This window comes from Mesoplodon densirostris, chromosome 2 (assembly GCF_025265405.1).
Source record: "Mesoplodon densirostris isolate mMesDen1 chromosome 2, mMesDen1 primary haplotype, whole genome shotgun sequence".
Lineage (NCBI taxonomy): Eukaryota > Metazoa > Chordata > Mammalia > Artiodactyla > Ziphiidae > Mesoplodon > Mesoplodon densirostris.
Genome location: NC_082662.1, coordinates 165,180,458 through 165,202,382, shown reverse-complemented (window position 1 = coordinate 165,202,382; position 21,925 = coordinate 165,180,458). Strand labels below are relative to the sequence as shown.

Genomic DNA, 21,925 nt, shown 5'->3' with positions numbered 1-21,925 from the left:
GTTTATTTAAATCACCCAAATGGTTGCTGGATTTAACCCACTTGCAGTTAGGAGAGACTCAGAAGAGAAAATGGTGAAACAATTGAAGTCAGTAAAAATAGAATATTGCACATATTTTAATTAATTATATTTATAAAGCCCAAATATGTAAAATCTGTCTTCACATTCTTCTGTTCCTCCTATTTTTAAATCAGTTCATTCAATAGTATTTACCAATATATTAATTAGAGGTTTTAATAAAAAGAGAATGAGTTTTAAAGTCAAACACAACAAGATTTACTTGTTGCCCTTTACTTTGTAGTTGTGTGACTATGGCTGTGTTCTGTAAAATGGAATCAACAACATTCACTGTAGACAAATCAATTAATATATATATTAATTATAATTGTTACAGCTATTATTATTTTATTTTGATTGGGTCATACTATCAACCCTGTCTCCCTAATTCACTTATTTTTGCTAGTTTAAATGAAAACTTGAATTAGTCTTGAACTGAGATGCCTACCACAGTGGTTGGCATATAGCATGTGCTCAAAAATTAAGCTATAAATATTTATTACTTGTAAATAAAGGAATTGTGGTTGGTGTTTCCTTAATCCCATAGACTTTTATCAGTAGATCTCATAACAATGAGATTCCTATTTGTCTAACATTCTTTTTTTTTTTTTCCTAGTTCAGAGTTGTCCTGGGAATCTTTGGTTTTCCTTTTTTATGAGTCATTCACCACCTCACTGATTCATCACCACCTGTGTACTAATACCACACTGAGCATCAAAGAACCTCCAGAATTATAAAGGGCTTGTAAAGAAGTCACAGAAAGGATATTACTATGGGGGGGACTCAGGTATTAGGTAGATAACCAGCTATTTTTTTTTTTTTTTTTTGCGGTACGCGGGCCTCTCACTGTCGTGGCCTCTCCCGTTGCGGAGCACAGGCTCCGGACGCGCAGGCTCAGTGGCCATGGCTCACGGGCCCAGCAGCTCCGCAGCATGTGGGATCTTCCCGGACCGGGGCACGAACCCATGTCCCCTGCATCGGCAGGCGGACTCTCAACCACTGCACCACCAGGGAAGCCCAACCAGCTATTATTTGGGTGGCAAACCTCAAAATATAGTTTGACAGATATTTTTTCCTATAGAATTAAATAGTTTGGGGGGCTTTTTATACATATAGCCTTAATTTCCACCAGTGATCCCTATTTTTCATTACTGCAACAATCACTCCACAAATCCAAAGAATCCCCCAAGTCAGCACAATATAATATAAGCCACAGAAACCAGAGCCAAGAAAGATGACCAAAGAATTAACATTCCATTTCAAATATAGCTCATGCTAGACTCAGAAAGCTGCAAACTCATAAATGTAGAGGTTGAAAATTACAATGCCATTTTAGTATTATGTTTTCTGGCTAGCCTAATTTTCAGCTACAACTGCAACTTGTTCTGTCTCTCCTCTAAATCAAAACTGAGGGAAAGTCAGAATGACAAACGTAGCTACGACAAACAGTGCAGAGAGAAGACCAGAGAGACACACAGAAGGCACCATACTGCAGTTTCTCCGCTTCACAGGAAGAGCCACATGCAATGGGAGGGAGGGAAGAAGGCAGGGAAGCAGCCAGCGGGGAGCTCTGCCTCCAAACACAACTGACTATTTTCAACAACATAAGCTCATTCATTCAACAAAGTTATCCCCTGTGAATAATGCACTGCTTGAGGCATCACCACCATGGCCTTTAGAGATGCAGTTGTGATCCCAAGACAGATTAAGTTTCTTTGTATCACAATGTTTTTGTATATTTTTTTCTTTTCAAAATACTCACATATCCTGTCTTCAATTGATCAGTCAATATTTATCAGATATCTATTACGTCTGTGAATAAAACTCAAAAGTAGACAATATATATTCCAAACAATCTAGACAAAAACACCTTTGTCAACTAGATCAAAGGTCATCATTTGAAAACAGGGAGGAAATGAAGAAAAGGAAAGAGTAGATAATAAATTTTAAATTGTTATTCAACAATTCATTCATCTAACACAGACAAGGTGCTTGTAATGTATGAGGAGATGTGCTAGGTGCCACAGGAGACATAAAAATGAACTGAGACAGAATGAAGACAATCATTTTGCAGGTCCTATCCATTCTCCTGTGATTAAATCCTCCTATTCTTGATTCAGACAGATGCTGGGCTTTAATCCTGCCTCTACTCTGTGACCTTCAGCAAGTTACCTAACATCACTAAGCCTCAACTTCTCCATCTGCAGAGTGGAGCTAATAATAATATTATTAGCTTGTGTATTAGGTTGTTGTGGGGCTTAAATAAATGATGCCTACAAATCATTTTAACACAATACCTTTTATAAAAATAGCTAACAGGTATTAATGCTTATCATTACTACTATTACCGTACTTTGGTTAATCACTTTCCTTCCTTCCTCTTCATACCTATTGCTACCATCCTAATCAGTCTATTTTACTACTTAAATTAAAAAAAAATTTTAACCACCAAGCCAGTCATGAAGAACAATGAGTTCTGCCTAGTGTATAACATTCTGTTGTATTTTTACTCATACTCATTCCTCTGACCAGCATTCCTCCAACTTGATCCAATGGGGTAAAAATTCAATCCATCTCTCATGATCCTGTCAAATACCTTCACAAAGCCTTCCCTACTCTTCTACAAGAAATAGCTTTACTTTCCTCTGAGTTTCCTTTGAGCTTCTGGCAATCACTACTTCTCCCCCATAAACCATCTTTATGCAGTACACGAAGACTTAAATTTTCAGTTCCCAGTTAGAAGAATGATGAGGGTGTATAAAAGGTTTGCATTTTTTCCTCTGGAAAATAATCATTGCCTAAGACTATGAGCATCACTTTGTTCCCTGAGTGAAGAGCAAATCACAGAATCTGCTCCACAAAATTCTAAAAATGTCATAATACTGAATTGGATCACTGAAAAATATCTATACTGTAAAAACAAAAGATAGAAATAAGAAGTTAGAATTCCGTATCAAGACATACATAATGTTCTAAGAATTTTAAAAAGATTATATACTTGCTTTCTTACTTTTCTTTCCTACTGCCCAGTTGCCGAGCTGTATATTGATCCCCATAGTCAAGTAGGACCAGCTGTCGAGAAAAGACATTCACTTTGTTGCCTATAAATAAATCTTCCAAGTGAAGGTCTTCATATTTGGTCCGCTTTAAAAAGGTGCGATGATTCTTTACATCATGCTGGAACCAAAAACAATACAATAAAACAAATAATTATCAGTAGGTAATGTTAACCTTATTATAAAACTAGAAATAGTTATTAATTTTGCTATATTAAACATGTTACATTCTGTTTCATTTTTGCTATAAGTACAAATCATAATTTCTTTCATAACTTATGTATTTCCTAGTCTACTCTAGTAATAACATAAAAATTACAAATTTAATACTTTAAAAAACCCTGGATAGAAAGATTTGTTTATTTCCAAATCACTGCAGCAAATTAGTGCCTATGAAATCCCAGAGAAATTCCAAATTTCTGCTTTCTTGCTGACACAAAATCCCAATACCAAATAGGTCCACCTGCAAAAGGAGTCCTCAACAAAGGGACACAAAGAAACAAGCAGGACTCTTTTAGCTCAGTCTTCTTCAATTTGACTTTTTGTAGTGATAACAGCATTCAACAATGGTGACATATTTATGAGCATGATAAACTTTATCTATAGCCACTTACTGACTATCACTTAATCCAAAGCATAAATAATCCCACTTCAGTTTTCTAACCAAAAAAATAATTTCTATTAAAAGTAAAGACACAAGGTATCTTCTTGTATTGGAATTATAATACCAAAAATTTTAAAATTCCCAAAATAAAAAGAATGTATTTTTAAAAGCAACTATAAAAAAGGCAATCCTATTCCCCTCTAGATCCCACCTTCACTCCATTTGCCAACTTTAAAGCAAAAAAAGGCTCATTTACCATTTCAACAGATCCATCCCCTGGGTAAAATAAAAGCTCATAACGTCGAAATAGTGAAGCATTTGGATCATACCACTCTGCAATGAAAACGAATCTTTCACTATGATTCTGTAAAGAAGGATAGAAGAATTTTAACACTATAAAATATATAAAATAAAATATAAGCACTCTTGTAAAAATCATACAAATTGATAGAATTACCAAATATTTGTGATGAAGAAATTTGTTATTACTTATTGTATTGAATAATTCTGCTTTTCAACAGTATGCCAGTTATCCACATACCTTCATACATATTTCCTTCTAACTTCTTATTAAACATCCTTAGATATCTCAAAGATGACTTATGAACTGCTTAATACTTCACAGCCATCCAATCATCCTGGATACATTGATACTTTTTTTAGAACATGAGCTCCTGATCTGACTACTGTGATAATTCAGTCCTTCTGAAAGCAAGTTTACATATAAGTGGATAATCAATAAACTAGTATGAGAAAAAAAAAGAAAAAAAATTAGTATGAGAAAAAATTTCTGAGTGGCTAGCTCTCAATTACATTTAGAACATAACTGTTCTAAATTTAAGACTCCAGCAGTATTAGATTATTGTTGTCATTCAGATTATAGTAAGCATCTTTACTCTCCTTAGTAATTTCACATGATAGTATTTTTTTATAGAAATAATGGGAGAATGTGTTAGTCTAGGTCCCCGGAGAAGCAGACACGATGCCAAGACAGGATTAAACATGCAAAAATTCTATTCTGTAAGAGAAATTCTGTACAGGAAATTCCTACAAAAGAAAATAGGGAGGGATCCAGGGAAGGCTGACAGACCACAATATAAATCTGACCCTGAGTGAAGGAGAGAGTGAAGGAAGACTGGGTGGAATCCTTCTGGACTGCTCTACAGACTAAGGAAGGTTCAGCAAGACCTCTACTACCAAATGTAAAATAGCTAGCTAGTAGGAAGCAGCCACAAGGCACAGGGAGATCAGCTCGGTGCTTTGTGACCACCTAGAGGGGTGGGATAGGGAGGGAGGGAGGGAGGGAGACGCAAGAGGGAGGAGATATGGGGATATATGTATATGTATAGCTGATTCACTTTGTTATAAAGCAGAAACTAACACACCATTGTAAAGCAATTATACTCTAATAAAGATGTTAAAAAAAAAAAAAAGACCACTGGGCAGTGCGCAAGCCAGTTAGCCCTCAAAGAGTTCTCTGACTTCCAGGGACAGGCCTGCTTTAGTATCCCTGCTCCTCTCAGTCACGGGCTGGGAGCAGCCCTTGGGAAGCATGCCCTAAGCACAAAAGCAGCAGTAGATTCCAGAGCACAGGAGCTGAGGCCCTTTGATCATTTCAGCTCCCTCTAGTTGAAGATCTGTGAGGTGCATACAATGAACACGTTAAGTCAAAGAATGGCCCTCTTTCCTTGACTATTAGACAGGATTTCCCATCATATGTTATTAATATCTTAGCTCCCAAAGGGCCTTCATCACAATAAGCAAATGAGGACATAAAGAAGAAAGGAATCTAAGGGTCTCGTTGCTAATTCTGGATTTAGCATCTGATTCTCTGGTTATGGTATATAGACAGGTTCCTTTTATGTTAATAATTCACTTATAAATTCTAATAGTACTATGTCTAGTTATATTTATGATTGTACTCATAAGCTATAATGGAGATAGCTTTTAAGACACTATTTTATTTTTCCCACAATCATCCAAAAAACACATTTAAATAATGTTTATTAGTCAAGAGAAAACAAAGGTAAGAGATACACTATAACAAGTCTTTCTTCATTCATTATTTTTCATATTGATCCCTATAAATACAGCTTTTTTATTTTTTAATACAGATTTTTAAAATTTAGGCTTCACTGTACATTCTAGTATTATACTCTCCTTTTAATATAAAATTTAAATATTAGTGGTTTATTAAAATTTTTACTATCTATATTAAAATATTCACTCAAAAACATCATTGAAATAGTGCCTTCACTAAAATAAAATTATGAAATGGAAGAAATGATGAGACATCTAACTGAAGGTAAAAGGGCAAAGAAAGTGATGCAAATGAAAAACCAATGAAACTTGGCACTTCCATTTATCCAGGCAGCCTTAACCACAAAATCTGCCAATCACACTCTTTAACTCTGAGGCAAGTAGTAGAATTTTTCATGATTCATCATCCAGAAAACAGTTTTAATACAAAGAAAACAAACTGAGGAAGTACTGTTTCTGGCTGACAACGTAGCTTAGAGCAAATCAATGCTACTTTCCAAGAACAACTAGGAAAGTGGGATGTTAAAAAAATATACCTGTTTGATGACGTTGGAGAGCATCTAAGGCAGCCAGATTTGATGACCTAAGATTCAGAAAGACAGGAAGTTCACTGAGGTGATCACAGCATTCTTTATACTGCTTTTACCTGAGGACATGTGTTGAGACTTAAGTCAAGCTGGACAAGAGACTGAGAATCCCAAGAAGCTGGCAGGGGAAGGCTGCTAAGAGGCAGAGAAACTAGCAGAGCTTTTGACAGTGTCATGGAGATAAGTAGACAAACACTGGAATTTGGGCCTACCAATGCAGACAAGACTTGAGGGGCAAAGATCCGGAAGAAAAGGAAACCATAGAGAAGTGAGCTCAAACCTGTGTTTGTTCAATGGAGCTTTCAGTAGCATCACAGTGCTGGAGGGAGGAAAATGAGAGTTCAAACCCACCAAAAAGGAGACCACTGATAAACTATCTAGCCTTTCTGTTGTGACTCCTGGAGCATTACACTCCAGGAGCATAGGCAAACTACAGGTAAACTGATCCTTACAAAATTTGAAACAGGTTTTGTGTTCACTCAATGCTCAATTATGATAAGTGATGTTTCCTCCATTCCAGCCCCCTGCATCTCCAGAAATGGAAATATGGCTTTTCATACACAATGTCAAGCTTTCAAAGACAAACTACCAGATATACCAAAAAAAGAAGACCAAGAGAAAAAAAAAAAGACAATAGAAAGAAATGCATGAATACCCTAGTTATTATCTAAAAAGGCTTCAAAATAACAATGATAGGTATGAAAAATATATGTCAAGATTAATAATTTCACCAGAGAGCCAGAATCTATTTTTTAATCAATCAGAAATTCAATAATGAAAAGTAATTGCCAGCACAGCATTCTGTAACTAGCAAAATTACCCTTCAAGAGGTGAAGGTGAAATAAAGATATTTTTAGACAAGCAAAAACAGAAAATTTATTGCCAATGCACCTGCATTAAAAGAAATTCTAAAGGAAGTTCTGAAGGAAAAAAGAAAATGATTCAAGATGATTCAAGGAACAGAAGGACTGAAAAAAAATGGAAATGTAAATATGTGGGTAAATCTAAATAAATAATGCATATACAAAATAACAATAATGTCTTGTGGGATATAAAATAAGTAGAATTTGAATTCAGATCAATAAGAATATAAAGGGTGTGGGGGAAGACAATATTCTTCAAATTATGTGAAGCAAAAAAAGTATCTCCTACGTCAGTTGCTCGACCTTTTCTCAAATTCCAATGAACATCAGTGAAGAAAATATCTCTTAAGCTAATAGGCACACAAACTGGAGACATTCTGTTCAATTTTTCACCCTCTGTTCTGTTAGAATGACCTTTCTTCATCTCCTAGTGCTCAGACAACAGGAAAACAATTCTCAAAATGTTTAATAAATCAGTGCCATTCAAACTTTAAGAAATTAATGATAACCATTAAACATGGCAATAATAATATTTAGAGTAGCTACTAAGTGGCAGGTTCTTTACATACATTATCTCATTTCATTCTCACAACAGACAATGTAGGTTGACAGAAATAGGGATACTATTTCATGGACGAGGATAGCAAAGCTCAGAAAATTTGAACACTGGTCCAAGGTTACAAAGCAAAGAAATGAGTAAGTCAGCTCTCAAACTTTGGTTCTTCAGACTTTGCAAAGCCTATGTTTTGTCCCATTAAACAGCACTACTTACATAAAATGATGCAAAAGTCAGTGTTAAAGAAAGCATTCAGTGGGCCTAAACTAATGATGAACTGAGTTATTTAACTACTCCTCTATGTAAAGTTAAATAATTCTAGACAGGGTCAATTTTGTAACCTTTAACAAACATGTAGGAGAAAGGGTATGGATTATTACAAAATAGGATAAGGAAATCAGGTTACTCCCTGTGACATCAAACATACTTAACAAAATATCTCTTTTCAATTATATCCCAAATTCAGAATCTTAAGAAATCAAGAGTCAGTGAGTTCTGTCCTTATAAAAATACCAAAAAATACTTAAATATAAAACTATATTTTAAAACCTATATAACATTCATATGGAAACCCAAGAGACCCAGAATAGCGAAAGCAGTCTTGAAAAAGAAGAACAAAGTTGGAGACCTCACATTTTCTATTTTCAAAACACTGCAAAGCTACTGTAATCAAGACAGTGTAATACTGGCATAGAATAGATATAGATTAATCTAATAGAAGGGAGTCCAGAAATGAGCTCATACATATATGATCAACTGATTTTCATCAAGGGCAGCAAGACCATTCAATTCAGAAAGAACAGTCTTTCCATAAACAGTGCTGGGACCACTGGATATCCATAGGCCAAAAAACACATGAAATTGTATCCCTACCTCACACTTTATACAAAAATTAACTCAAATGGATCATAGACCTAAACACCAAGAGCTAAGCTAGAAAAACTGCTAGAAGAAAACATTTGTGACTTTGGGTTAGTAAATGGTTTCTTAGACAAGACACCAAAAGCACAAGTGACCAAAAAATGAAAGAAAACAACAACAGCAAAAACACAGATAATTTGGACTCCAAATGATACCATCAAGGGAGCAAAGTGACAACCCACAGAACTGGAGAAAATATTTACAAATCATATATCTGATAAGGGAGGGTCTTAGTATCCAGAATGTATTAAGAACTCTAACAACTCAATAATAAAAGACAACCCAGTTACAAAATGGGCAAAGGATCTGAGTAGACATTTTTCCAAAGAAGATATAAGAAGATATACAAATAGCCATTAAACCTATGAAAAGACGCTCAATACCACTAGCTCTTAGGGAGATGGAAATTAAAACCACAATGAGATAGTACTTCACACACACTAGAATGGCTATAATAAAAAAGACAGACAATAATAAATGTTGGTGAGGATGTAGAGAAAATGGAACTCTTATATGTTGCTGGTAGAAATGTAAAATGATGCAACTACTTTGGAAAACAGTTTGGCAGTTCCTCAAAATGTTAAACATAGAGTACATATGACCCAGCAATTCCACTCCTAGATATACACCCAAGAGAAGTGAAAATATAGTATATATCCATATAAAAACTTGTACATGAATGTTCATAACAGCTTTATTCATTGAAAATATACTATACACCCATACAAAAACTTGTACATGAATGTTCATAGCAGATTTATTATAGTCAAAAAAGTGGAAGTGACCCAAATGTCCATCAATTGATGAATGGATAAATTGTGGTATGTCCATAAAATGGAATATTATTTGGCAATAAAAAGGAATGGAGTACTGACTCATGTTACAATATGGATGAATCTTGAAAACATTATGTTAAATAAATGAAAGCAGTTACAAAAGATCACATATTCCATTTATATGATTTCACTTATATGAAATGTTCAGAACAGACAAATCTAGAGACAAAAAGTAGGTTAGTGGTTGCCAGGGTTTTCAGGGAGGGAGGGATGAGAATGACTACTAATGAGTATGGTATTACTCTTTTGTGGTAATGAAAATGTTCTAAAATTGACTGTAATGATAAATATGCTAAAAACCACTGAATTGTATACTTTAATTGGTGAATATTATGGCACATGAGTATATTTCAATAAAGCTGTTTTAAAATAAAGTAAAATAAAATACCATCAGTTTAAGATACCAAACAAAATTTTACAAAGCAGATATTATTTAGGAAATTACAGAAAGTATATATATATACACACACACATATATATTGTGTTGCCAATAACTTGCTGCTTTGAAACCATTTTCACTGTGAGTACTATATTCTAATGTAGTCATGACCCCTAAGAAAAAACAATAAAAACAATTACTTTTTTATTGTAAAAGAAAAAAAAAAGTAAATAGATACCAGAGGTCACACGTTTGAGGGGAAAGAATAGAGTTGTGTTAACTTTTAAAATTCCATCAGAAACCAAACAACCTAATGCAATGTCAAAAGGAGAGTTTGCAACACTACAGATCAGTTCAATAAATCTCTGATAAATAACTGTCACACAGGAAAAGATACAATAACTATGTCCACAAGATTTCAAAAATGCTTAAGCTCTTGGGTCTGACCTCTTGAAGTTTTGGCATAGAGTTTCACAACAGCACCTACACACAAAGAAAAAATACTTCATAATCTCTCAAACAATTAGCCCATTCCTTCATCTATAACTGTGATTTATCTCAATGAGATTGTAAAAAAACTATATATGAATAATAACAGAATTTCTATTTAATAGAAGAAAGTAACTCTCAAGCAAGTATTGTTTCCTCTGTGAAAAAAGATTTATCATGCCAAGTAAAAATTGTATTCAAACTTGATTTAACCTTAACCTTTGCAGTAGAAACTTTAGTTATTTCCTAGAGTCAAAAGATGTCTAGAGATATAACAGTGGTACATCTGGACTTGGCAGAGAACAATCTTACATCTGAACATCTCATTCAGGCTGGCCTTTCAACTAGTTGCCTCACTACACACACACACACACACACACGCGCGCGCGCACGCGTGCGCACACACACACGCACACACACGAGCACATATCCACATCCACACACCTAACCCAAAGTTACCTGTGAAACTTTAAGAATTTTATTTTCAGCTAAGTTGAGGCAAATCTAGCAAAGGACTCTATTCCTTTTTTTTTTCAGTGATGTCAAAGCTGAGTATCATCATGTTCAAACGCTTCATTTTACGGACAAAGAAACTGAGGCAAGCAAACATAAATGACTCACATAAAGTCACAGAGCTAGTTAATGACTGAGCTAAAACTTGAAACTCCACTTGCTATGACTCAGATCTTTCCATAGTACTGGGCTTCCAGGGCCAACTCAAGAGGGAGAAACTAACACTTTAGTCACACATAGGGACACCTCCAGTTTTCTGCCGGATCTTCGGATGAGAATGTCACTGCCTGGATGATCACAGGGACAACAGAGATTTCCATTTCTGTCAGAAATACCATTATGCAGAACATTTAAAGATTATGCTCTAGCAAAATGAGACTTTTTCTTAAAGAAGATAAATCATTTTCCTTCTTCTGAACATTTCAAATATAATTTATACATAATAAAACATTCAAGCACACTTTGTTCCAATTTTGTAAATAATCACCAATGTGCCATCTCCTTTTTTTATTATAAGCAGATAGCCACACTATAAGGTTCAAAACACACTACTCCCAACATATGAAACCTTGGCATATTGAATATTTTAAGCCGAAGGAGTTTGAGAGAACAACAGAAGCAGGAAGGTCACTTTGACCTTTACCCAACCCTTCTTCCCTGAAATAGGTCATAAAACCCTCATGTGAGAGCTGTCCTGCCTATACCCTTCGTCTTTAAAAACAAAGGGACACCTAGGAAACTCCCAACAGCCCTCTCTGAGCTTCCCCTAGTTTACCACCCTTCCCTCCTACTCCTTAACTTACCATATTCCTCCAAGACTGTCCAGTCTTCATCAAACCCAGCATAAAAATACTCAGGTCTGTTTCCTCAGGTCCTCATTTCCTTATGAAGGCTCCCATGTCACGAAAAACTTATATTAAATAAACGTGTATGCTTTTCTCCTGTTAATCTGTCTTTGTCAGTTTAAATTTCAGACCCGGGGACCCTAAGAGGATTGAGGAATCCTTTTTCCTCCCCTAATCGCACTAGAGTCAAAAAGCTAAGAAGAGAGCCAAAAAAATGGAAGAGAAGCTTTCATGAGCTGCAGCTGGGGGGCAGCAAGGGGAGAGAGAATTTACGCAGCAAAAAGCACAGTGGCTCTGCAAGATGGCAAAGAGTAAGAAACAATATGCCAGTGGTTATGTAAACAATAACCAAACCCGAGGCAGAGTGGGGAAACGGTAATCAGAGTATTCTTAATCCTAAACAAAAGGGGTTCTGTTCCTATTGCATTAGGTTACAGAGAAACCTAATGAGCATTCATTTTCATGGCCCCAGAACTTGAGGGATGATGACCCAAATTCTTATTATTCAACTTAATACCGTAGTATCGGTAGGGAACAGTGTTCTGGAAGGACACTCAGGAATGTGACAAGCCAGTGATGGTGACTTTAGGGGTGCACTGCACACACTCATCTCTCTCACGGTGCATGAGGGGGTCGGGGGACTGGAGAGGGTCCTTTTCAATTTACACCTTTCTGCCCTGGTTGGCCCTAACTGTTTGGTGCTTGTGTTACTTTTATTATTTGACATCAAGAGGGGTTAAATTGTTTTCTAATTTATAGTTTTCTTTATAGTTTAATTTCAAATTATATTGAAGACCTGAAGCCAGTTTTTTTTCCCTCTTTAATTAGGTAAGGACTAATTAAACACCCAGCAAAGATACTACTTGTCAGTAGATCCTCCCTCATATCATATATCATCTAGAACTCTTGGAGTTCTCTTCTACCAACTATACTATAAAATCAGAATGTGAAAACAAAAAACAAACAAAACAAGCAAAAAATCAAAGAGTGTAACATGAATATTAAGGAAATACACTAAGATATAAACAGTTAAATTTGGGTGGCAGCATTCTATAGTTTTTTTCCCACCTTTATATTGTTATAGTCTGTGTTCTCCCAATGTAAATTTGTTTATAAAATCATAAAAACAGGGGCTTCCCTGGTGGCGCAGTGGTTGAGAGTCCACCTGCTGATGCAGGGGACACGGGTTCGTGCCCCGGACCGGGAGGATCCCACATGCCGCGGAGCAGCTGGGCCCGTGAGCCATGGCCGCTGAGCCTGCGCGTCCGGAGCCTGTGCTCCGCAACGAGAGAGGCCACAATAGTGAGAGGCCCACGTAACGCAAAAAAAAGAAAAAAAGAAAAAAAAAATCATAAAAACAGCCCTTTAAAAATCAGTGTAAACAATTACATATCAGATATATGATACAAAAAAAGGGAAAATTAACATTAAAAGCTAAGATTTATTTTTCTCCTACTTCTCTGTATTTTCTAAACTTTATATAAGTACAAAAAATAAATTTCCCCATAAAAATCTTCATTTTAAAGTATTTTACATGGTAGAACTTTTGGTGAGCAATTAGATATATAGTGTTTTTTTATTTTATATGAAACTTACTCTTCCCCTCCCCTTATAAAGCAGATAGAAAGATAGATTGGAGTGGGGGGAGGGATGCTTTGAAGCAAAATGCATTCTCAAGTAGAGGTGGAATGCAGAGAAAGTAACAGAGGGCAAATCCCCCACACAAAAGCAAAGAGGAGAATATCCTTTTGCATTATACAGAAAGAGGTAGATCCACTGAGAACAAATCTGAAACCATGGTTTCAGAACGAAGAAAAAGGAAAATCATTCAGATTTTTAAAAGAAAATGTTATTAGTTTTATACAGGCCTCTTAATACAAAGCACAGTCGTATGTGGGAATTTCTATATATTCTATTAAAATTTGGGTTTGACTTTCAGTTAATGTAAGCATTAGCCAAAATAAAAACAGGTGGTGTGTCTGGAGCATGGTCCTGGAGTTCTGTATGCTCAGTCTCCTCATTGGGAGAATGAGAAAAATCATACCTATTACAAACAGTTGTAAAAATTAATGTGAGCACATTTGTAAAAGGGTCTGATACACAGTGTAGAAAACTGAAAAGGTCTCCTGTCAGAACCAAAAGGCACTGGCTAATGTTCAACAGTAAACAAAACAATGAATTTTTAACATTGTCAATAAATCAGAATGATTAATGATCAGAAGCAAATCAGCAAAATTAAAGATCAGAATTTCAGGGTGAAATGATGACTTTCTAATCTCAGAGCATCTCCAACATCTCCAGTTCCTACAAGATTTAAAATTAGAGCTTAGATTTTAGAGCATTCACTTGAAGGGCTGTATGATAGTGTGTTCAATCTCATGTCTACTGTTCAAACCGTGTATTTCAGTATTCTCTGAATTAATAAAATGCTTACAACTGTCAAAGTGACTTGCTTCAACCTATTTATATCTCTATATACAATCTTACCATTATTTAAGTATAGGCCTCACTACTTACATAATGAAAAGGATAAGGCAAAGCTATCACACCTTTATACATCATCTGATTTCCATCCACCAACTCATGTATCCAACAGATTGACCACTTACCATGTTCTAGGTACTATGCTAGGTACTAGGACACATCAAGACATGACAATGATGATTAGAAACAAACATCGCCCTTGCCTTCATAGACCTTATAATCTAGCATGGAGAACAGCCAATCAAACAATCACACAAATTCTTTTTTTTGACAAAAAAAAAAAAAGAAAAAGAAAAAACTATTGTGTTGCATTACTCTTATTTATTTCTAAAAACTTAGAACTCCTGGCTCTGAATTCACTGTTCTACTATATCACAATTGACTCAGTTAAGTAGGTCATTTAATTTCTCTCTCATCTTACTCAAAACCCATTTTACACTGGTTATATAACTAGTCATCAGAATGTGCTGTAAAGCACTTTACAACCTTTATTTTTAATTTCCCTTTGATGGTATGAATTTTTAAATGTCGAAAAACCTTAGATTGTTTTTCCAAATTTATTTTGTAATGCCTTCTAAAAAAGGAAAATGTCATTTTAAAATGTAGCATATGAAAATTGCTGTCCATTCAAATGACATTCTGGTATGAATCATCTCCCAGTTCAGTCATTTTTTTTTTTTTTAAATAGTAGGCTTATACCACGTACAGGCTGATTACTTAGGTAAGTTTCTTCCATTCATTTTGAAAACATTTTTCCTTCTTTCAATTCCTTTTTGAAAAATAGGTGATAACCAATAGAAATAATAATCTTCGTTAGTAAAACAGGTAAATTTAAAACCATATGTACGTTGATTAAAGCATGATAATGAATGAACTTGCAGATAATGCTGGAAGAAAGGACAGGATTAATACAGATGAGTTAGCCACACCCCAGCCCTTGCTATTACCTGAAGGTGTTCCACCACCAAATTCAGGAATTCAAGCATTCTCTTCACTGCCCATATCCTCCTGTCCTTACAGTTAGTTTGTTCAACTTCTCCCTCTTTTACATCATCAGGTTTTCCAGAGCAACAGCCCTTTCACACATCCCCAACCCACCAGCCTCTTTCCTTCACTTCCTTCCCTATCCATCGCAGATTCCTTGACTTGTCAATCATGCTCTTAACAATTCTTTTCATTGCACCATTTGGCCAGGACCCAACACTAGATGAAGTTAACCACTGTGCTTTCTCTGTGCTTGCAGTGGAGTTTATAGCTTTGCATTTTACATTTAGGTCTGTAATCCATTTTGAGTTAACTTTTGTGAAGAGTATAAGTTCTATGTCTAGTCATTCATTTTGGGTAATATATATGTAAAAAGGAAAGCCCAGCCCTACATGGATCATGTGAAACTAACAATCTTTTCCATGCACGGATGCTTTTTAAAAAATCCCTTAGTTCAAGAGTAAGTTTATTAAGCTTGTGCCACCAAGTATAATTGTACCTTGGCCTCATACACTTCAATATTACTGGTCAGAAAGAGCTATTCCAGAAATTTCGCCATTTGCAGCAACATGGATGGACCTAGAGATTATCATACTAAGTGAAGTCAGACAAAGACAAATATTATATGATATCACTTATCTGTGGAATCTAAAGAATAATGAAAATGAACCTATTTGCAAAATAGACTCACAGATAAAGAAAACAAACTTATGGTTACCAAATGAGAAAGGGTTGGGGGAGGGATAAATTAGGAGTAGGAGATTAACAGATACTACTGCATATAAAATAGATAAGCAACAAGGATTTACTGTATAACACAGGGAACAATACTCAATATCTTGTAATAACCTATAATGGAAAATAATTTGAAAAATACATATGTATATATTCTTTGCTGTACACCTGAAACTAACACAGTATTGTTATTGTGAATTAACTATACTTCAATTAAAAAAAAAGAACCATTCCATTTCTGATGACTCTATAGTAATAATCAATCAACAAATACTGATTGGACCTGGCATTACCAGTATTTGGCAATGCATGTGCCAAATTGAGCCGCTACTATTGCTGCTCTCATTTGCTGGTAGCCTATAGCAAATGCCATGGCTCTGAGCTGTGCTGCTTGAAAAGAAAATCCAAGAAACTATAAAGCATTTTCTTTTGGGGTCAGATGGGGAATCCTTCAGGTTAGCTAAGAACACGGGCTATAGAGTAAGACAGACCTGGGGTGGGTGACATGGACAAGATACTTAACCTCTCCGAGCCTCAGTTTCCCCACCTATAAAATGGGAATAGTAATAGTACTTTCCTCCTAGGGTAGTTGTGGGGATTAGATGACTTAGTGTATATAAAGCACTAGGATTTCTGTTGCCTAAGTCTTTTAGCAGTGACGGTGGCTTGTAGGGCCACACGTGACTTTCGAGCTGCACTGCACACATTCATCTCCCTTACTGACTTTTTTCTGATACACAAGAAGGGCATCTTTTGATTTGTGATGCTGCAGCCTGCACTGCAGCAAATCCTAGTAAGTAGTTCTTTAAAGGTCTTTGCAGAAAAGATCAGTAGGAAGGAAAAAAGAATTTGTGGCAAACAGAAAACCACAAATGTGACTAAAATTGTATTTATTATGAAAAGAATAACTACTGAACATATATAGTTATTTCTGTAAGTAATTTTTTATAAAGGACATGTAGCAAACCAGAGTCAGTACAAATTCTTGCCCTTTACCCTTTAGGGAGCTCAAAGTTACGGGTCTGTTTTTACCAGTACAAAATTGAGCGACAATTTTCTTTCTAAATTTTATGACATCATCTATTACACATTAATGATTAGTATTATAATTCAAACTTCTCAAAGGAAAAGCATCACTGGAAAAAAATCACAGATTACGTTAATCAACACGAAATTACTGCGGCAAATTGTAGATGTGAAAACTTAAACCACGTGCTTTGGCTTGGCATGGAAACACAGAAATGTTATGGAAAATAATAACAAAGCATTTACATTCTATAGCTAATATAATATTTAAAGTCATATTGGACATTATACTTATAAACAACTTATATGTTCAAAAGAGCAGGTATCATATCTTACCATTTAACTACTCTAAGATGCAAAATTAATTATGTGACTAGTTTCCAGGACCAAGAAGAAATCTGAGAAGCTATGTGAATGTTTATGAAATAGGAGTAAAATCTGAAGAATCTGCCTCCAGGTCCACAAAGCAAAGCAAAAATGTTCTATATTTTATTTAAAAGAGAGAAATATGTACTTATAAGAAAGCATGTCAGTCCAAGGCTTCTCTGGTATCTAAAATAAAACACAGGAAATAATTTTCAAATAAATTATCTAAATCTTCATTTAATGGCTCAACAGTGAAATAAAATGTCTACTTAAGGTAACTTTTCAAGTAAATTTTTATTCCTGATAGCAATAAGCCTGGGAGAAAGGCAGGAAAAATTGAAAATCGTACTCATTATCTAATCCCACATCAATTATAAATGCAGAAGAAACAAAATATTAATATGGATAGAAATGTACCCCCATACATAAGCACTTGGGGTAAAGGATGAGTTCATGGGTGTATATGCGTTTGTGTACATGTTAAGTAAAGATAAATTATTTCTGAATAATACATGATAATAGCATAAAATTATCTTTATTGCTTTTTACAAATAAATACAAGGTTTCTGAAGAGGAGTTTTGATTATAAATTGCTGCATTGTAATAGAGCCCCTTAACAAGTCCTTTATTCTTCCAGGGACCTTTCATTCTGATAAGGTCTCTAGAGGATATTGGAAAGATAAGGTATCAGCCCAATACATACTGACACAAATGTTACCACCTTTAAAGACTGAACACTTAAAAATGCTTAAAAAGAAAGAAAGAAGAAAAGGAAGGAAGAAAGGCAGAGCCACTATTGTTTTGTTTTGTTTTGTTTTTTTAGGGTACCAACTATCATCATCTTGCATAAATCAATGGGATACACTGTTTACATCTGATTGCTTGTACTTATGACTCTTTTAGTGTTCTCTAAACTGCTACTATTTTAATCAACATTTACAAATCTTATTTACCTCTCACAACTGTTAGAATCAAATACTGACTCAAGCAGATAGGGAGGGAAAAGGGAGATAAACTAACAGTACATTAGGGGTAGGTAATACACTGTCTAGGTTAATCCTCACCAGGAATTTATCATGGAGGTACTCCCCCAATTTTCACCCATGAGAAAGAGATTCAGAGACATTAAGGTTAATTGTCCAGAGGTTACACAGATCAAACTGCTAGTCAGGGCCAGTGCTGGAATTCAAAGAAAGGTTTGTCTGATGCCAAAGATCAATGCTCATTTCCACATATCGAAAGCACTGAATCAGGAAAAATATCAAAATCAAGAGTTTTGGGTCAGCCAAAAGAGCAGCAGAGATGAGAGACAGTGAGAAAGGTAGCCTGTCTACAAGGTACATTTGAGCACAAAAGCCGACTGCAATAATAAATCAGAGGAGATCACTAACAATGAAAACTGTTTGGCCTCAATCCAAGAAAGAACAGGAACCATTCTACAGCTGTAGAAGGACTCTGTCAAGGTTACTGAGGCCTTTCTTACATGTTTCTGCAAACTGCATTTAAGACGTGTTGTAAGAGATTAAGGAAAAGGAGTTACTCAAGGTCAGTACAAGACTCCTAGGGAATGAAAATCAGTTCATGGAATAGAAAAAAAACAGAAAAGAAAAAACTGCAGTGGCAACAGTAGTATGATGCAGTGGTGTGGATTCAGAAACACAGCAGATGTTTGTCTGGAAATGTCTTTATTTCACCTCCATAATTTTGAAGGGTATCTCTGCTAGTTATACAATTCTATGTAGTAGAACTAACAGTTATTCAGGAATGCATCTTGAAGAACAATACTTTGGATTCTTCTGCCCCAAAACAGTAACTGAGGAGAAGACTATCCCAATTAACTTCAGTTATTCAAAGAAATGCATCTTTTAAAACTTAATGACAGGGCTTCCCTGGTGGCGCAGTGGTTAAGAGTCCACCTGCCAACGCAGGGGACACGGGTTCGAGCCCTGATCCGGGAAGATTCCACATGCCACGGAGCAACTAATCCTGTGCACCACAACTACTGAGCCTGCCCTCTACAGCCCGCAAGCCACAACTACTGAGGCTGCGTGCCACAACTACTGAAGCCCGTGCACCTAGAGCCCGTGCTCTGCAACAAGAGAAGCCACCACAGTGAGAAGCCCACACACCACAACAAAGAGTAGCCCCCGCTTATGGCAACTAGAGAAAGCCTGCATGCAGCAACGAAGACCCAACACAGCCAAAAAACAAAAATTAATGACATTATGTACCAATCATCTATTATATGTCTGAAACCAGTACTGTACATCTAGTTTCTGAAATTGTCAAAGGTGAAATTTTTAAATGGCTGCTGCTTGCATATCTTACAATTATAGAATGCAAAGCGTCATTGTTAAGAGAGAAATACTAATTGAGAGTCATCAAAGTACAAAGTAGTATACTGGGCACAGAGGATAGGAGTGGAAAACATTTACAAAGTTGAATGAGTAACACTGATGAAGGAGCTTAGAATCTAAATGAGAAAAGATGCATAGTTATTAGTTATTTTTTTAAATTACAGAAAGTATATACAATTTAGGAACAATTACTTATTATCATATTTTTTTCCATATGTTTAAAAACCCATTATAATAGTGGCTTTCAAACTTTTGACTATTACAGTAATAACTTCACATTATGACCCAATATACACATACATGTAAATATGTTACTGATAAATTTCACGCAGCAATAGTTATCCTTACTATGCACTGTGTACTAAGATATTTTTTCTTTTCTTCTTTTATTTTTTTAAATTTATTTTAATTTTTATTTTATATTGGAGAATGGTTGATTAACAATGTTGTGTCAGTTTCAGGTATACAGTAAAGCGATTCAGTTATACATATATATCCATTCTTTTTCAGATTACTAAGATATTTTTTATTCCAGTCTTTTTTTAAAACATCGATAGAGACCCACTAAACTGATTTTATAAGCTATAAGTAAAGCCAAAACCTTTGAAAAACATTGTATTAACACCCACTGCTCCCTTCACATCCTCTCCTTTGCTCACCACCCTAAAAAAGGAGGGAAAAAAAGGATTTTCCCTACTGAAACCAAGCAATATATCAGTCACTAAAATAAATGTGCCTGAATTGCCTGAATTGAAAACAGACAGTACAGAGAGAAACAATTGTATATTCAAAAAGATGGAAGAAATCATTTCTGAGGGGTATTTTAATTCACGTTGGCTATTGACCCATCCGTGCATGAGAGGAGTAGCTCAAAAGGAAGAGGGAATTACAACTCTGTAGTTCAATGAGGTTGTAAGGAAACAGCCTGTCATGCTATTGGGTCAGGACTGAGCGGCATAGTCAAACTGCTTGAAATCCTCATAGAAAGATGAAGCAAAGAAAGAAGCAGTGTTTCTGAAATCAAGTATCTAAAACAGAGTCCAGTGAAAGACCCTTCACTGGAATTAAGCAATTATATCCTAGCCAGCAAGAACAATCACTTCTACAGAACTAGTTTAATAGCTAAACACCAAGTTAAAAATGTGTATTATTTAAATATTTATTTGTATAAGTTATTTGAAGCTATGAGATCATAACTCAATGCCACTTATAAGTTTTATCTCTTCCAGCAAGCAATGAAGTACTTGGCAAACTTTTAAAAATATATCAAATTTGCTGCAAGCTTTGTTAGTGTATTTCTCATTACATTTTCCCACTTGCCCAAGAATTGAGACTGAACTTTTGCAGCTTCCCTCATTTCCTATGGGATCTCACAATTTAGCTGTCTTCTATAAATCAATATAAGTGTAACAAAATATTCTCAATACTATTTTTAAAAATACTTTAGTCAACTGTAAGGAACTAGGAAATTTTGGCTGAAGTTTTAAAATACTAGTTCTCCTCATGATTGCACAGCAGTAAGCACCCTCTGTTGCATTTTGGTTTATTACTTAATACAAGGAAATGTTTAATATCTAAGCAATGCAAAACTGTTTATACCTTTCATCTTACTCTAGTCTTTCTACCTTCATCCTCTTTTCTACTCTTCCAAATTTCAAAGTATTTAATTTTGACACAAACTAAGCTGTCTTTTACTGAATCCTCTGTTTATTGAGTGAAAGCTATAAAAAAAAAAGAGAAGATAATCTGTCTCACACAGATTTGCCAAAATAAAAGCCCACCCACTCAGGAAAATGGTGGGCCTTCTAACGAGCTACACTTCTTACCACTGAACTACAGAGTTGTAATTTCCTCTTCCTTTTAAGGAACCACCTATGCAAGGATGGGTCAACGGCCAAGCACAAACTGTGATTTGAGGAGGGGAAAATCAGGGAACTAGTTCTTACCCATCATCACATCCTAGGAAGAACTGGCTGGCTCTTCCTGGACGATGAATAAAGACAAGTACAGGTAGACTCTAAAATGGTAAGTAAATAACTGGCCTACTTAGTTCTTTTGGGACCAAACCAAAAAAGTATCAAACTTCAGTTCTGAATGCTGCTGAAATACACCCTTAAATACTCTGCAGACCTAGATCAATGAGATGTACCATATATCTCCTTATTTATGGTACTTCTCCTAAACTTTTGAAACACTCTCTCTCAGTTCCTTCAAAATCTTCACGTAT

At 35.4% G+C, this 21,925-nt stretch overlaps 1 protein-coding gene across 2 annotated transcripts in view; it reads right to left on the bottom strand.

Moving 5' to 3' along the window:
• Positions 1-21,925, bottom strand: part of NME7 (NME/NM23 family member 7) — a 263,827-nt gene that overhangs the window by 218,922 nt on the left and 22,980 nt on the right. The window contains exons 2-4 of one of the 2 annotated variants that reach the window (XM_060091294.1): positions 6,294-6,340; positions 3,974-4,081; positions 3,068-3,234 (exon numbers count right to left, since the gene is read on the bottom strand). In XM_060091294.1, coding sequence (XP_059947277.1) covers positions 3,068-3,234; positions 3,974-4,081; positions 6,294-6,317 — 299 coding nt within the window. In that variant the 5' untranslated portion in view covers positions 6,318-6,340. The remainder of the gene's footprint in view (positions 1-3,067; positions 3,235-3,973; positions 4,082-6,293; positions 6,341-21,925) is intronic. The other variant, XM_060091295.1, reaches the window with a different exon arrangement.